This window comes from Apus apus, chromosome 12 (genome assembly GCF_020740795.1).
Source record: "Apus apus isolate bApuApu2 chromosome 12, bApuApu2.pri.cur, whole genome shotgun sequence".
NCBI classification, from domain to species: Eukaryota; Metazoa; Chordata; class Aves; order Apodiformes; family Apodidae; genus Apus; species Apus apus.
This window is the reverse complement of record NC_067293.1, coordinates 8,464,456-8,483,122: the sequence shown is the minus strand read 5'-3', so window position 1 is coordinate 8,483,122 and position 18,667 is coordinate 8,464,456. Positions and strand designations below refer to the sequence as shown.

Sequence of the window (18,667 nt, the reverse complement as noted above, 5' to 3'; positions counted from 1 at the left end):
ATTTTTATTTGGCACACTAGGTCATTGATGTGCTTAATAATCCCACAGAGGAGGTGACCAAGTGCTGCGGGGCTGAACCTTCCTGGCTGTACAAATACCAGTTTACGGGTGGGCTTGAACTGCAGAACTGAGGCTTTTTGGAAACTCTTGTGCATTCTAAAAATGCTAGTTAGGAAAAGATGGCCATTTTGTCCCCTTTCTAAATGCAGTTCTAGTGTCACAACAAGATATTATTTCTTTTATTTCCAGATTTCCCCAAGACCCCAACCTTTTTAGCTTTGTTTACGTTTCTAAGCTGAGAGTAGGAGCACGAGGTACAGCTGCTCTATGTGCTACAGTGGCTGCCAGGGCATATGTTGTCTGAAAGCATGGAGATGTTGCATACACAGAAATGAACTTTGCCCAGATGTTATTTTCTAGCAGATTAGTTTAATAGTATAATAATTTTTAATAAACCAACATTGCATCAACAAGGTTATTGGCCAGCTGGCACATTTAGTCAGGTTTAAAGTGCAGGTGTACTCTGTGTAAGTAATAAATGGTAATAAATTAACACAGTAATAAAATTGGCCTCCCGCATACTCATATGGCCAAATATTAGGGGTTGGGAGGGCATTGCTATAGTTCATTGCTAAGTGGCATAAAGTACAGAACAAGTGGATGGAAAATGTCATATTAGCATAGTTGTTTTGCAAGTGTTAGTGTTAACAAAGCTTCTTTTACAAAGTCTGTACTAGATCACTTTTTCTAACAAAAGAAAATCAGAGTTGAAACTGCATCTTTAATGGTCAAGGGATTTTGTTAGCATATTAATCTTTCTTCTGAATGGTGGGCAGGCTTTGTCTCCTCAAGAAGGCTGTCCTAAGATAGCCTTCACCATCTGGGGAGATGTAAGACTGGAGAAAGCTGACCTTGGCAAAGCTGGAAGAAATGATCTTCAGATACTTTTTGTAGGAGGTCTTCTTTCATTTGCAGCTTGAAACTTAAAAATGCACAAAACTTGGTCTCACCTGACTTTGAAACTTCTGTCAAAGCTCAGAAGAGACTTGTTAAAGTCAACCATAACAAATGGTTGAATGATTCAGCCACCTCCTTGTGAACACTGTCTTTTCCATCCCCAAAGAAATACTGTCTCCTTGTATATAATTCCATTAGGGAAGCTTGGGTGTGTAGAGCCAGAATATTTTTAGTTGTCTCCCTGTAACAAAAGGCAGCAATCCTCCTGCAGCCAGAAGGAAAGGGCAAGGTGCTTGTAGGAGTTCCCACCAGAATGTTTAAAACAGATCAAACACTCACCTGAAGGCTCCTGGGGAGGAAGGCAAACTTTTAATGTCCAACTTTTGAAGTTTTTACTTGTGAACCCAGTTAAACTCTGAGGGTTGAAACAATGCAAAAACACCCCATCCTCTAGGAGACAGAAGGGAAGAAAAAAGAAAAAAAAGCAGCTTGTGGGAGCCTGTTACATGTGAAAGGTTTGGAAGTCAGAAGTGATGGGCTAAGCTTTCTTTGTTGAATGTAGACAGTGGTAATTAAAATCTTGAGCATGTTAACAAGAAGTACAAGGCTGCACGCTGTCAGAGGAGGCTGAGCTGTATACAAACTGGTTTGCTTGGAAGCAGGCTTTAAACTGGGGTTTCCTGAGCTGTGAAAGAAAGTGACCCCTGCATCAACTGTGAAAAGACTGAAAAAACCCCAGCACCTTATAAAGTGGAATAAAATACAAACAAGAGAAACATTTAAAAATTTAGGTTTCTTTTGATGTGAAAATCACTATGGCAGCAGGGTGAGGGACAGCTGTTTATTTCTCCCCTCAGATCTAGCTGAGGTTATTCTTCAGTTTAGGACTGTTTCAGCAGCAACTGATGCCCTCTGTCCATTGATAATTCTTAGTCCCTTTGGCTTAGCTCTAGAGAAGTGACAGTTCCCATCCCCACTGCTCTCCTAAGCCATCATGGTTCTTCTCTGGTGCATCTGGGTGATGTACAATGTACTCCAGTCACATTTGTGTGGGGTAGAAAGGACTGGCTTGTGTTCTTAAAGGAATTTTATTGAACATTACTAGAATATAGCATTTAGAGAAACAAGCAATGATAGAGTAGATTTTATTAATTATTTCCCTTAAGCTCTATTCAGGGATGCAATTCCTGCAGTTTTCATTGGTTTTGGTCATGCCTTAGGGGATCCTGCAGTTATAAACAAACACAGTGCCCACTATTATTAATTTAATTTGTAATTAAAGAAAGGAAGAACAAAGTACAAAACCAATCTAATGTACTTCAATTACGATTTCCTTCTTTCCACTTATTTTTTCACAATCTTAGATATTTGAGAGTTGGCTTGCCTCTGGGAGCTCTTAATGCTTTAGACAGGAAGCATATTCAGTTTGAGAAGGAACAGAAGGTCCTGTCTTAGGGCACACTGGGCTTCATTTGTGTTAGCACGTGAGTTGGTGCAGCAAAATCAGATCATTAGAACAAAGGATTTGGGGCAGAAGCGTCCACATTTAAAGGGTGTGTGGTTTGGGGGGTGGGGCTGCTTGAAACCAGATTGAATCTTGGGGTTCTGCTGATCCCTGGGTTTGGATATCTCCCAACCTCATGTCTGCTTTGGAGCTGTCTGAAGAGCAGCATTTGACTTGGACCTGTTTATCTCCTTTCATGTTGGGAGTGCAAGTGCATGTACTTGCATGATGTCTCGGTGAACTGCATTGCAAAACTAGTGCTCTACTGGGATTGTGGTACTTGTTGGTACTATATGGGGGAACCTTCTCATGTTCTTTAGTGTCTTGGCACACACAAGCTTAGTTGGAGGCATAAGAATATGTTGCTTACTTTATTGAGAGAACTGTAGTTACCTTTCTTCCTGGTTTTGCTGTTGATGTAAGAAATTTCATCTTCAGAGTTTGTGAGGACTTAAACGCTACTTTTTGTCATCAATACTACATGAAGGTCAGTCTGCTCATATGTAGCACCATGGAAGATCTTTGAGGTGCTTCTAAGGAGCTTTATGGCTTGAGCAGTGAGTCTGAACAGATACCTACCAGGGTGGGAGCTTGAGAACCTTCCTGGGGACTTGGGGTTCCCCCAAGCAAGCTGGGTTTTAGCAACTGAGATAAAGGGAATTTGATCACTTACAGAGTTTAAAGTTTTAGTATTTTCAGGTATCTCAGCAAATGAACTGAATGTTCCTTTTGTTCTGATGGGTTTTGTCTGAAATGTTAATTAATTGAGGTGAAATTCTGTTTGGATTGGGTCCAGGTACTCTTTTTGTATAAGTAGTTTAGTTTTAAAAGTCATACGAAACTTGCTTGAAGGACCTTAGACATCATTGTTCTTAGAGAAGTAACTAGATTTGATAAGCTGATGAAATACAACCAGGTAGCTAACTGCACAGTCTCTGGTGTTCCCCATTGAAATGTCACAGGATCACAATATTATATTCCTGAACTGTACTGACATGATGAAATACCTCGCAATTGTAGAAAATTGTGTTTAAATGAAAATATATGAAAACCAGCAGCTTGACAAATTTTCCCCCTATTTAAGGAATTTACAAAGAGTGCACATATATATACCCTCTCCTGGAAATACTTATTCTATAAAAATTGCAGAGCATTCAATGGAGAATATTTTTCCCAATAATTAGTTAGTTGAACTTAAAATACAAACATTGTTTAATAAAGAATAAAGGGAAACAGTATCCATTTCCATTTTACAAATGAAGAATAGATTAGAAATCCCAGGGCTGTGTAGATGTTTAATGGATACTTAATTATCTTTGATGGTCTGGGCTTTAGAAACTGTAAGTTCTTTACTACCTTAAACAATTCACCCAAAACTGTGATTAAAGGCTTAAGGAATGTGTAGTTAACTTATAAAAATATGTACATAAATTTTGCTGATTAATTGCACTGTAAAGCACATCCTTATTTATTATTATAAATGAATCTCTAATGCAGCTCATGCAAAGTCTAAATGAGTGCCATTCTTTTTCATTAGGTAGGTCTTTAAAATCGATAATGTTTTCTTTAAGGGAAAGTTTTGGCTGTTACTAATTTAAATCTCATTAACTTTTCTCTTTTTTTCCCCTAAAGTTCAATTGGAGCTACATTTTTCATTTAGATTTGAAGCTGCAGGCTACATGTAATGCCATTTGAAAACCCAAGGTAGGCAGGAATAATGTTGGGTTAACAATAATTCAGAGAACCAAAAATTCAGAATATTTTACATAAAGCCTACACTTGTCATTTAGAAGTAAATTATCTTCCCAGCACTTCCCAGTTTGGAGATGCACGGATGTTTGAGAAATCCTTTCCTAATTAATGTAAAGTTTATGAAAATGGGTTGAAAGTCACTCTTTCCTGCACCATATTCTTTTAATTTATGAACATGTATGTGCAGTGAAAGTGTGTGAATGTTCTTGAGGCTTGGGTTGTAACCCCAGTCCCCTCTGTCCATGCCTGTGTTTTCATGTCTGTCGGTTTGAGCCTAGTGGGGCACTGCTGACATTCCTCACATCTTTCAAGTGTGTTATATTTGCTCTGTAGATTGCCAAGACTATTTTTGAATATATGCAAATAGAGGCAAAGCAGTGCAGGGTCCTTTATGCCTGCTGGGAAATTCATCTTTTCTAACAGGAGGCTACTACAGAGTGAAGCACTTGAATAGCAACTGGGCTATTAGTGATTATTTTGTTATCTCAAGTTTGTAGCTTATTAATGAGGTTGTATTTGTTTATCTTTCTTACTGAAGACACACTGATTTGTCCCAGGGAAGAGGAAGAAATCCAATTTTCATCCTTTTGATGACATACTTAGAACTATTTAGTATTAAACAATAGCAAAAAATGGCATTGTAAAGGTTTATGCAACCCTGGGCAGTCTGAAGACTGAAAACCTACCACAAATTTTCAAAGTAGTTGTTGGCTGGAAGGGTTCTGGCACCATGTTATTTACTGCAATCAAAATTAACACTTTACAAGCAGTGGTTATTTTCAATTACGTAAAAATCGGATGAGTCTTTAGGGAGATTAAAATGAGATTTGTAATGGTTTAGGAGAATTCTTAAAATTGACAACTTGACACAGCATGGTTTCAGATTATGTGAAATCTGGCATGAGGTTATTTGTATTTCTGTTTGCAAAGATTCTTTTCAAAGTCATCACGATGGAAATATTTACAATGAAGACATATCTTTAAATGCAAATAATTCTAATTGCATTTCTTACACTGTTAACCTCCAAGTGAAATATCATTTCTTTCACAAATAACACATAAAAAAAATACTATTGTATTTGTGATACTTCAAAAGAAATACAACAGTGTTTTCATTTTTTAATACCTTCTCTTTATGATCAATTCCTTTAAAATTGTTTGTATGTCATCTGCATCTCTTTATTCCTTATGCATACCCATGGTTCTAACATGTTCCCCCTCTGCTTTACCCTCCTTCCCCTTTCACAAAGTGGGTGTGCTGAAGGGTTGTGCTCCCAGGAGAACTGGCACCCAATGCTGTGGGGTGCAGAGATTGTCTACAGTGCTTGGCCTCCATGGGAGCTGCATACCATGAACACCTCTAAAGCTGGACCTTGTATCTTATGAAGACAAGATGAATTTGTTGCCGTCAAATTCTGCTTTAATCTTGGTCAGGGCTGATTCAAAGTGTTTGGGTTTTTTTGTGCCCCAGAAACCCCAGACGCCTCTCACTTCAGTTCCCTCTGTGTAGACCAAAATCCCCCCCTAAGGTCACATGCCTCCTGTGAGCTTTTTACCCTCTGGCTAGGAACAGTCTTTTTCCTCTTCCTTCAGATGTAGAGCTGGACAGATGACAGCACTGTCATCTGAACTGAAAAATCTGTCATCGTGAGCTGAAAAAATAATAAAGTCAAAATAATAATACAATTGACTAGGTTGAATTAAATAGAACATTTTACATTGGGAATCCATCCACTTATGACACTGTTTGTCAGAATTAACCCTCCTCCCCACCCCCAGTTTCCTCCCTGAACACTTTGCAGAATTCAACTTGTATGTAGCAGGGGCAGTGGGGAAGGATGTGGGACTGGGAGGCAGTAGAACCCCAGCCCTGAGCTAGGAGCAGGAGCCAGTCTTATTCAACAACCCCTCCAAATTATGGGGGGGAAAGTCATGAAAGCACCTGACAGCCGATAGCCCCCCTGGGATTGGCTCGTGACACTTGTGATATTTGAAAACATGGTTTCCTAAGTGGAAAACATGCTGGTTTTGTTGGGGTTTTTTTTGTGGTGGTCCCTACAGGAGCCCATCCAGATGTAGTCATCTCAATCCTTTGTTGTATTAATAATTTTAAAACACTTGAACCCTCGTCCTCAAGCTGTTATGGCAGTTCCCCAGTTCCCCCACTGCTGTGGGTCAGGTCAGCAAACTCTCAGTGAGCAAGAAACATGATAGAAAATGAGCAGTCTCCATATTGTTTGCTGAGTGTTGAGTGAGTACAAACGGAGAGACGTTAAATAAAAAAGATGCTCCAGTTATGTAATTTTTCTGATTTTTCAGTATCACAGGTGGAGACATTTATGTTGATTTTTATGAGTCATCTTTTAACACGGAGCTGTGATGATTTCATAATGATGTGGTGATGGATGGTGGGACTGCAGGATGATATCCCAGCTGGAGGGTGTGGTGATGTCCAAATAAAGGTCTGAGGTGCCAAGGTCTCCCCAGCTCCCCTCCTGCATCCCACATTCCAACTCCTGCCTTTGCCTGGCCTCAGTCTGGAGCTCTAACATCTCTCCATCTTCCTGTGCCCCTCTTGGGTGCTGTTCAGTGAAACATGTGGCAGCTGCAAGTTCTGCAGAGTAATTTGGGGCCATTGCGGATGACAGGAGGCCCATGAATAAAACACAGACCTGTTTGTTTTGTGCCATTCCGAGCAAATGATCTATTAATAATGAAGTATTTGCAGCTAAGTCGCTTTTGCTTACTAATAAATGAAACGTTCCTGATGCCAGTTTTGTTTCTGGCTCATGAAGTTCCAGGGAAGTGTGAGGAAAAGGCTGTAAATCGGGCTGGTTTGGATGTGTCTGCTTTATGATGGTTCTTATTTAAAGGTAAATAGTGGCTGCTCTGTGTCAGCTCAAAGTAGTGCTGAGTTCTCTGGGACTCCAGTTGGCCGTTGGCCCTGGTCTGAGTCTCCCGAATCAAGACTTAGGTAAGCAGATGAAGTCCCCAGGAATGTGCCATGTGGGGAGCTGCAGCCCTGGTCATGACAAAATGGCCTCTCTCCCCCACCGAGGGGCTGTCACCAAAGCTGGGGCTGGGGAGGAGCGAGGCCCTGGGAGCGGAGCTGAGCCGCAGTGCTGGTGGCAGGACCTGCTCAGGGCCACCACTCCCAGCTGGCCTGGAAGCAGGATAGGGTTTGGGGGGATCTGGCAGGTGGGAGGGGGCTGCCATCACAGACCCCTTCTCACAGTCTGTGTCTGAGACATGAAAGTGCCTGTGGTCCTATAAATGTGGCCCTTGTTTTAACTTCAGATTCATTGCTGGGGGGTGAGGAGCTGCCGGTGGGTGCAGCGCTGCAGGATGTTGCAATAGGCAGGTTTTAGAAAATATACATGTAAACGTAAAGGTGTACCTAGACACATGTGCAACACTGTGCTATGGAGCACTGCACTGCATTACTGCTTGCTGCTTTACCTGGAGAAACACGTCTGTCACACAGGTAGCTCCTGTAACAGCTCATTTTTTTCAATCATCCTTAATTTTTCTTTCTTACATGCAATTACAATGGCTTGCAGTAAGGATAACTGTTTATTTTAAATAGAAACAAAAGTCTGAAGAACAGTGTTTACTGTTTAAGAATTTCTCATTTTAAAAGCACTTCATAATTCATCAGTTACACAGGCACATTTTAGTGAAATAATCCTTTAACAATTCTATTCACACTTGTCCTATAAAAGCACATATTGGTTTGATTTGTGAGTCTTCTTTTTACTGAAGTGAAATTCTGTATGTTCTCTAGTCAGGAGTGTTTCCTGTTGCAATTCTGCTGCATACAGGGAGCTAATGATTTAAAATGAGAGGAGGAATTACAACCTAGGTTAGAGCATGGGTCACAACCTTTGCAAACAGGTTGATTTTCTTCTGCCACAAGTAAAATGTAGTAAAGCCCTTACAGCAAACCAGTGTCACTCAAGGGTTCCCTTCAGCAGACAGCAGAGGAAATGAATCTAGCCTGGTGTGTTCCTCAGAGTCTGTCTTCTTAAGACTGTACCCTCAAAGCAGGTAATCCAACTATAACTATCCACATATTTGAAAAACATGAAAAATAAAATAATTGTGTGCATGTGCACCAGTGCCTCTGCCCCACAGGGACCACAAAGTTAATGGAGTTTAATTCTCTTTAATTTTAAATTCCTGTTATTCACATCTCTTTCCTACAGTTCTCTCCTGGGAATAACAAGCAGTGGATATAGAGTTCCCTAATTGTGTGATTACTTGGCAAGTACCTTATCTGGGATCTAGTTTTCATTACATTACCTTCAGTAACTTTATTCAAATGCAGTAATGAAAATACACATAAATTATTGAAATTAATTCAACTTTATTACCAAATTTTATGTGGTGCTAAAGACTTGAAAATAGTGTGTGAAAGTCTCCATAGGTTAATGTGGCTGGCTGGAGAATATTGACACCATCTTGGACAGTGTCCTTAAAGGGCTTGTGTATAGTCAACACCACTTAAAATATTGATTGGATATACCTTCCAATAAAAAGTAGTTATTATTCCTTCTTTTCGTAGGTACTGATTCTTCTTGTTTTCTTTTTCTGTCTAATTTGTCTAAAAGTAGTTCTGTGCCTTAGTGTGGGAGGGGAACTGCAGTGGGAAGAGCAGGGGCCAGGTGCTGCAGGAGGGGCTAAGAAGGCTGGACAGGCTGGAGCAGAGTCCTTGCATTCATGTCTGGAAATTCCTAAAATATACAAAGGCATAAAGCCATGAAGTATGATTTCTTTATTGTTCATATCCTGGCTCTACTGATCTTGATTTTCAAGGTGCCTTTTCCATTGTTGGTGACAATCATGGAGAATCAAGTAATTCCACTGGATATTTGAAACCAAACCACTTTACAAGTTCCAATTTGTGCAGTTTACTTCAACGCAGATCCTTAAAAAACCTGCCAGATATCGAGGTGATTAGGGGATCAAGGTGACCACACACTCATTTTTAGGGTAAATATGCTGCATTTTAAACAGTTGCTTTAGTGCCCTCCTTTTCTCTTTCTGTGTGCTCAGCAGAGCAATCTGCTCAAAGCAAAGAACACAGCTTTGGAAGGGCACTTCAGGTCCATCTGTCTCCAGGAACATCTGACTTGGAAGAGGCAGGAAAGAATATGATGAGACCAGAGATTTCCTTTCTATCACAAAATGTGTTTCAGAGCTCATGTTCTCCAGCAAAATCTGACCTGCCAGCTGCGATTTGTTCTTCTCTCCATCAGCAAGCGCTCCCAAAGATCCCTGTGGTGAGGTGCCACCTGAAAAGCTGGCTCTGACAAGTGCTACTGGATGGAATGTCCCTGTCCAGTAACTTTTACTGACATTACTTTAGCATTTTTGTTCTTCAAGTATAATTTCTCAGTCTTGACCTCATTAATATGCCATCGCTCCTGGAAGCTGAGAATTCATTCCCAGTCCAAGCTGTTTTTCTTCTCTCCCTAGAGACCTTTACAGATTGGTGTTCTACTAACATGTTCTTTCTTTTTCATCTTCAATATAAGCCTGAAGTGCTTCTGGCTGTATATGCATATTTAAGTTAGGACAGAGGAATCCATTATTATTTGGACTTCTGGCAGTATATATTTACAATTTGTTTGACCTCAATGGAAATTATGAGTGTTTGGCTGGAATATTTGACATTTGAGTTGTTTAGCTGCAGCTCAGAAAATCTGGTCCAAAAAAACCAAGTATATGCAAATATTAAAAACCTTTTAGTCCATTTTAAAGAATTTTTAAGCTTTGGAAGATTTGGAAAAAATTCAGCCATTGTCTAAGGATAAGTAAATGAATTTTTCTTATTTATAAACCAGATCTGGAGAAATATTTGCTTGTAGTTTTTTTTTTGCATTCATTAGTGTTTTCTTTAGGAATTTCGGAATATTTGCACTTTTAAATGTCTTGAAAGTCCTAAACTTCTTTGCCAGTAAGTTTGAGTGGCCTAAGTCTTGCTACAAAACATTCAGAAAGTGGAGATCAGAGTAGAGAAACTACAAATCTGTGGGAGATACTTTTCTTAGATATTGTGTTTCTACAGCAAAATAGAATCATAGAATCACAGAACAGTTAAGGTTGGAAGGGACCGTGATTGTTCAATCTAGATGTTACTGTGATAGAAATGAGTTATTTAGTTGAAGTTGTTAACAGGGTAGTAGGAGAAGCATTGCAAAATTCACCCAGCTTGAATGATTATGAACTTGTGTGTTGGTTTTTTTTGTTGGTGGTTTTTGTTTGTTTGGTTTGGGTTTGTTTTGTTTTTTTCTTCTCAAGATTGAAAGTGGTTTTCTAAATAGTCTTCATCTATAACAGATAACATTTTATATTTATTTACTATATCCCTCAGGGGGCAACTTTTCCATTCTTTTCTAAGTGCAGTTTAAAATATGAACATAGAGTAAAAAAACTAGTCTTCACTTGACTCAAACAAGGGTGAAACTGTAACTCACAGAAAAGAAATATCACAGACACTTCACCTTAACTTCCTTCTTCCCTCTCTGCCTGCTCTTTGAGATTGGCTTCCCTGCTGCTGGAGAAGGGCACTCTCCACTCCTTTCTGAAGGACCACCAGCATTGACGACTTCTCCCCTGTAAAACTGGGGAACTTGTTCTCCATGTCAGAGGTGTCTGCTCAGATGTCTGTCAGTGAAGTGGATTTTTATTGATTGTTAGGAGAGTGTCCTTTGACCATCCAGTTTGGTAGGTCAGCTGAGATGAGGGAGCTCCACAAGCAAAGATCTTACCTCACTTTGGAGGTGACATCCATGATTTTGAAAAGTGCGCAGAGCTGACTGGTTTGTTTGAAAAGTGTTCTCTGACCAGCAAATGTATCTCTGAATATTTGAGTATTTAAATAATCACAGTTTGGGGTAGAGGGTGGTGGTTGCTGTCAGTTTTTGGGTGACTGGACTCATTATGTAAGGCTCAGGGAAGGGCTCCAGGAGGAGGTGGGGGATCAGGTGCTGGGCTCAGCTGACAGACAGGTTGCATATGGCAGCGCTGGGCTGTGAGGAGATGCTGGCAGGGGTCTGTGAGCAGTGTTGCAGAATTAGGCAGAGATGTGAAAACAATTATGTATGGTGAGCCTGATCCAACAGCTTGACCCTTTGTGAAGATTACGTCCAGCCAAAGCTATTAAAGGCATTACTGTGTTTGTTCTACCACGTTGTCTAAAATTCATGGGCTGTAACTGGTTTCTCCCCTTTAGGAGTCTAAAAATTTGCAACCCTTTTGGACTTCCTTAATGGAGTGGATCTATTATTGCTATGTGTCTGCAAACCCAGAACATGATCGATATCAGTTCCTGCACTCTGCTGTTCTGTGCTAATACATAAGTAAAAATATAACTCCTGTATCAGAAGAATGGTGTTTTTGGTTTTCTCCTATGTATTTACAGACAGAAGCTTTGCTTGCTTTTTGGAGCAATAAATTCAATACATTAGCTAGTATATTATTTTTAAATATTTTTTTTTTAGATTATTTCAATGTAAAATGAGATTTTCAGGTAACAAGGTAGGCAAACATGTTTAACAATGCCATGATATAAATTTCTGTAGGTGGCAGATCCCTAAAAAAATTATTACAGGCAGATTCGCAATGTAAAAAATTATTTATATGACAGCAAGCAGAAAGACAAATTACTCAGAGACTATGTACGTGTTCTTCTATAATTGCTCATAAATTATTATGGTTTGTGGTAAAATGCATCTAGACTCCCTAGACAACTGGATTTATTTAAAATAAGAGTAATGGGAAATTACCAGGAAGTGTTGGGGAAGGAAATGCAGTACACACTTTGGGTGATTGCTAAAATAAAAGTACAGTAACATATTGTCAGCCAATTTCATCTATAACTTGCTTAATAATTTTGAAACCTTCATTTTCAATTCACTATCTCCTCAGGTTGCAGTAGCCTGAATAGATAACTGGGATGGGCCCAGTAGGGTCCCACCATCCTTATCTGCTGCTGTGTTTCCCTGCCTGTGAGGGACACATTGGGCCTCTTGCCTGCACGTGTGTCACATACCTGAACACTTTCATGTTCTATGGAACGGGATTGAATTCAGTTATTTGGGTCAGAAGTTATTCTGATGGGGGTGAGAGGGGACTGACAGATAGAAGGGCAAACCTCTTTTCCTAAGGACTAGAACAGGACAATGTTTTCTGTATCCTGTTAATGCTCCAGATTTTAGAAAATATATAAAATAATATTCTTTATTGAAAGTGTCTAAAATACCCTCACAATAGATAGGTTCTATTTTGATTTGGTTTTCAATCAGGCACTCACTAAGAATCAGCTGATTATTGGGCAGCAGAAGAAAGATGTATATACATTTATTATACATTAAGTGCCTCTCTCTAATGCCATTATTTTTCTCCTCTTACCACCCTGATTATGTTACATATTGAGATCCAGCCCAACAAAAATGACAGTGAACTTTGTTCTAGATAATGGAGTGCTAAATTCCACCTAAGCATCTCCAATCACTTGTAATGACAGCTTGGAGAATACTCCAAATGAATCTGGCAGTGCTACGCTCCAGTGACTGACAGTGCAGCAAGAGGAAAAATTCCAGCTTCCACGTGAGCGCGGGGAGCCTGACCCAGATTTTAGCCTCTGCAGCTTCGTAAGAGGAAACATTCTTGTCTGTGTATTTAACAAGAAAAAAAAGAGCAAGGGGAAAAAGTAGTCTCCTGTTTGATTAGTCTTTCTTCAATAATTAAGATTTAGTCAAGGCACTCCGTGAGGCTTCTCCCCTCCGCAGATGTCATCAACCCCATAATGAATGGTTGCTCCGTTCCCTGTGTGCTCTCCCCTCCGTAATTACCACCTCTTGGCTGCTGCAGGGAGGGAGACGCTGCAGGGAGAACTGGGGCAGGCAGGGAGAGGGGCAGGCAGGGAGGGGCAGGCAGCCTGCCCGCACCTTCCCCCTCCTCTGCACTCGCTCTCTTGCGGTCAGCCTTGCCACTGGCAATAGAATTCTTCCATTCAGGTATTGTTAATGGGGAAAGGGTCTGTAGTGTAAATCTACTTTTCTTCTTTCGAGATGCAGGTGCTGGGCTGCGGCCAGGTCATCGTGCCTGGGGCCTTCACTGAAGTGCTGGCAATGCCTGGCAAGGCACCAGCCCCATCACCTTGCTCTGCACTGGGAGCAGCTGGAGATGGGTTTTAGCCACTGTAGTGACCTTTCTGTAAATTACTATTCAAATATCTTTCCTATATTCCACTGTGCCTTATATACTCCTGCAGTTGTAGTTTTGAAAACATAGTAGTAGAGAAGTGCACGCTAGAAGTAGAAATTTTGAAATGCAAGAGGAAGGCGAAGCAGATTGCATGATGCTGAAGGATGCCGAGTGTTTATTTCAGCTGTGCTTTGACAAGTTGCTTGGAGTGGATATGGGACAAAATTTTTTGGAAGCAGAGGCATTTTCATCTTCTACAGTTGGATTTCTTTATTGGGTCAATACCTAACTCTGTAAGTCTTCCTAATTGTAACTCTGTTCTGTGAAATACGTGAAAAACAGGCCCCTTTCTGCTTGACCCATAAGCTTTCCATGCGTGTCTGAATACCGGTTATTCTTTATTGTCATATCACTTTGCTGAACCAGCACAGGTTCGAAAGCATTAGATGAAATGACAGGATTAGATTGACAGAATTAGTTAGATTGGCTGAATTAATTTGGATCTAAATTCCAGTTCTGTGAGCACCCTTGTTCGTTTCAGCTTACATCCCTGCTTAGACTTTTGTGACTTGCTTAAGCACAGGAGGGAGGGTGCCTTTGAGAATACCTGTATGTCCTGAGAATGGGGATGAGCCATCTGGAGAGCTCAGCCTCAGATGAAAGGATGAAGGGATATGACCTCCACCCCAAGTGATGTAGATCAGGCTACCTGCTCCTGCCACGCACCCCATGGGCAGATGCAAACGCAGCAGCTGGTTGTGCCAACTGGCTTCTTCAACAAAAAAAGCCCCCAAACTAAAACATTCACTGGAAGTTACATACACACAGCTATGGTTAACTTCAACCTCATTTCCATTTTGCTTAAAACATCCTGCTGATTTAAAAAAAAAAAATAATAATTGCTTCTTGCTTTTAAAAGCTACTGTTAATGACATAAAATGAAAGGCCAATAGCAATTTATTGACTTCCCATTAGGTAACTGCTGCAGCATGACTTCTTTGTCTGTGTTCTCCCTCTCACAGCTCAGTGCCACACAAAACACGACAAGTTTGAATAATCATTACTTGAAAATCATGTACTTGAAGTATTTTTTCCCCGTGCATCCCCTTCAGTACGTTAAAACTATAGTTTTGAGTACTGAGTTTCCCTTTCCTCTTGAGCCTATACTAGATTTTTTAAAGTAAGTTTGTTTTACAAGCTGTTTACATCCAATTTTGTGTATTAGAAATGTATGACAATGGTCAGAGCCAGCAGGTTTAAAATATGGTTCAGTTGCATGGTTCATGTGGTCACAGAACAACTAAAGCTGATTTACTGCAATGGAGAAATTAAAACCTTCCATTTATCACAGTTAGTTTTCAATGATTCAAGAGAAGCCTGAAGAGACTAACATAGGGCGTAATTTGAAAACAGTAAAAACGATCTGATATTCCACCATGTGTAGAAATTTTGGCTCACTACATTTGTTTAGGAAGTAAAAAAAATCACATAAAGAATGAATACTATTTGAGATGTATGTGAAATGAAGAATGTATGAAATATCTAACACTTGGAGTTTGATACCTGATACTTTAAATGCAGAAAAGGTAACTTGAACCATACTTGGTTGAATTTGAGTTAGCTACATCAAGGGTAAAATTTTTCCACTTGCATGTAACTGGATATGATCAATACATTCTAAAATCTACACATTTCCTCAAGTCTATTTATTTTTGGTAAGTTATTTGCCTATTAACGATCTGCCTTTATAGTCTTTTACTTTGGTTGTATTAATGGTTGACTTTCAGGCTTGCATTTTTCCAGCAGTAAAAAAGACTGAATTAAAGTTCCCTGACATGAGGGGGGAGTTGCATGCTGATACTCTTGCATGTTCTAGCATTAGATTATATTCTCTTGTAACTAAGACAATTTAAAATAATGGGAGAAAAAATTGTAGAGCAAAGTAATCTTTTCTTAAGTTGGCTGACACATGTTAACTTTTAAAGTGAAGTATCAAGAAAGCCGTTTTAAAAGTTTTTGCTGAACAGAACATCAAAAGATCCCTTTTCATATTTGTACAATTCCTGTATTAAGCTTGATTGCAGATGTAGCGTGTTGTAATTGTATCTTGTTGTACATAATACAGATCTCTACAGTTTGAGTAGGCTGTATGGAAAAAAAAAAGCTATGTGGAACTGCTTTGAAAATAAAATACTAAGTGCCACATCTTTTATATGTATATATTTTTAATGTAACATAATTAGCAGAGGTGGATGGAAAAGTTTTAAGGGATAAAATTGGGATCAGATGCCAATCTATATTTTCCTCCAACTAGGAATTAAAGAATTCAGACCTGGTTTACATGGGCAAATAGTTAAAGTGAAAAGATGGTTTATTTATTGAAGAATTAATGTTCTGGGATTGAAAGTATTTTTATTCTAAAGAAATGGAATTGAGCAGGCTCAATGCTCTCTGTTTATTGCCTGTACATTCCCATTTATGTGTAAATAAAAATGGTGTATAATACCCTTTTATCACCAATAGCTGCTTCAAGTTTTTCATGTTGCTTTAAAACAACAGTTCTTTTCTTTTAATTTATTGCATTGCATTTCACAAGCTGCCTTTCACTATCTTGAAAAAATGTATCTGTATCTAATATTTCTTTATTATTGTTTTGCTTTCAGTTGATGGTTGCATTGACTGGTCAGTGGATCTCAAGACATACATGGCTTTGGCAGGTGAACCAGTCCGAGTGAAATGTGCCCTTTTCTACAGCTATATCAGAACTAATTATAGCATGGCCCAAAGCACAGGTCTTAGGCTTATGTGGTACAAAAACAAAGGAGATTTAGAAGAACCCATTATATTTTCTGAAGTTAGGATGAGCAAGGATGAAGATTCAATATGGTTTCACTCGGTTGAGTTGCAAGACAGTGGTTTCTACACATGTGTTCTAAGGTGGGTATTGTGTTAAAATTTAACTAAGAATGTACAGATTGTCTTAGTTAAAAAAAAAAAAAAGTTTAAAATTAGCTCTCAGGATCAAGATATTCTTCCAGTTAGTATATACTCATTATTTTTATTCTCATAATTATATGTCACAAAATGCTTTGTCTCAAAATTAGTTTCCTTAGTAATTATAGTTGCCTCTTCCAATAGCTATAATTAAATGTGTTTTCACTTAATAACATTTTTTTTTAAGTCCAACATTTGCAAATTCTCAGTTTGCCATAAGCCTTCAGAACTTGGTATTTAATAAATCACACATTATTTTGGTTAAGTAATGCTCTTTTTCAAATCCTCTGAGTTATTCAAGAGTTAGACATGGTTTGAATTATTCTGATGGGGTTATGCAATAGGGAGTTACAGTTCTATCTGGTTTTGAAGAAATGTTTATTTTTATATACAGTTATGATTTGTCGTAAATTCAAATGGACCTTGTTTGGTAAGGCATTGAAATGCATGTCTCAGAAGTATTTTTGAGCTCTTGGATGAGCCTTAAATTAAGCATGTGCTGTAGCTTGTGATTTCCATCATGTGGATGTTGATGTCAGCTCTGTGCCTAAAATGAGAAGAGAAAAAGAGGAGTCTTTAAGAATGAATAAATATCCTTTAAATTATCCAGTGTTTAATTAGAAGTTTGCAGATACTTTATATGATTCAGTTTGAAACAATTTAGTTTCAGTAAATGAAGCTTTCTTCATCCTTGTCTGCTGTTCTATACTGAAATTATACACAGGCTTGATGGATTTAATATCAAGTATTTACAGCAAAATAGCAGCACAGTTCAGAGCTTGGCATTTGCTCTCTCACCGTCTCTGCTAAGTCCTGCTGCCTTGACTCAGCTGCCCCAGTCCATTTCGATCCTGAAGAACACTACTAAACCCAAAGATTTTGCTGTGGTGCATGGTGGTTTGTACTGGGGACCAATGCTCAGTTTAAATATCAGATGTGTCTGCCAAAATCTCTATTAAGTCTGTGTTGCAGTCTTTGGAGTTAATTATTCTTTGATTAGCTGCTCTGTCACAGGTTTGGTATAATGTGAACTCCATCATTTTGGAATGCTATGGGAAGAGAGTGAACTACATGTTTCAGGGGAGCTATACTTTTTTGTATAGTTGTGGAGATAACCAAGTTTCTAGTTTAGTACTCTGGATTTTTAGAATTTAAATCCTATGTGAACAATGAAGAATTTATCTTGGATCAAATTCTGGGGCATACTTTTTTCTGGGAAATTTCAAACTCTGCTTATACACATGACAAAGTATTTTTGGTAACAATTGGGCAAGTTCTTAATTCATGGAGCTTCCTCATTTTTAGATTAAAACTATATGGCATTATTTTTGGAAGGCATTACACAGCAATAACATCTTCCTTGTCACTTATGCAGCCTTTTGCACATTTATGTCAGAAGCTTTACACATTAAAAACCTATTTCTTCCTTTATTGAATTATTTTTTTCTTCAAAAACATTTGCAATGAATGTGTCGTTAATCTTTCAGCACCTGCTAATGCTACTTTCAGATAAAGCTGTCAGGTTTTCTGTTACAGAGGTTTGGTGTTCTGGGATTTTCACATCACCACTCTGGATCGAAGCATCTTCACTGAAGGATTCAGAGATGAGAGCACCAAATCCAAACATGGAAACTAAACCAGAACTAAATGCACAGGGTGGCTTTAAGTTCTGAGTATGTAAGAGAGTAATTTGTCAGATTCTGTGCTGCTTCTGCTCTCTGAACAAATACATTTGGTTTTCTATGTTAAAAGCCTCTGTTTCTTAATGACTGAACAAGAATTGGGCCTATTGAGATCTTCTTAACCTGGTTACAGAAGAAGAGTAAGGGAAGAAATCTCAGCAAAGTTTAGCTGCACCTTTGGCCTCAGGAAGCAACTACTCCTGGAGCCCTTTCTTCTAACTGAGCCCAGCTCTGAAATAAACTGAATGAGCAAGATCATTAGGAGTAAAACATTAGTGCATAAATGCTGTTAATTAACTTTTGATGAAAAGAATAACTCAGTTCCCATAATGTGAATTGGGAGAGTAGAAGGTCTGGGCCTTGAGGAGGTGCAGGGAAAGCAGGAGGTGGAGGTTTGTGGTCACCAGACTGACTGATGGAGCTAAGCCTCGAGTTTTGTACAGGATGCAGAATAACAGGGAGTGAGGGCTTTGAATTCCTATGAGGCAATATGTCTGCAGATCCTTAATACCAGCATTTGATTCCAGAGAATTGCCAACAAATCAAGTTAGGAAATCTCCGTATC

The 18,667-nt window shown here is 39.1% G+C and overlaps 1 protein-coding gene across 3 annotated transcripts in view; it reads left to right on the top strand.

Annotated features, from left to right (window-relative positions):
• IL1RAPL2 (interleukin 1 receptor accessory protein like 2) overlaps positions 1 to 18,667 on the top strand; it is a 349,582-nt gene that overhangs the window by 167,691 nt on the left and 163,224 nt on the right. For all 3 annotated transcript variants that reach the window (XM_051630650.1, XM_051630651.1, XM_051630649.1), the window contains exon 3: positions 16,090 to 16,363. In XM_051630650.1, the coding sequence (XP_051486610.1) occupies positions 16,090 to 16,363 (274 nt within the window). The remainder of the gene's footprint in view (positions 1 to 16,089; positions 16,364 to 18,667) is intronic.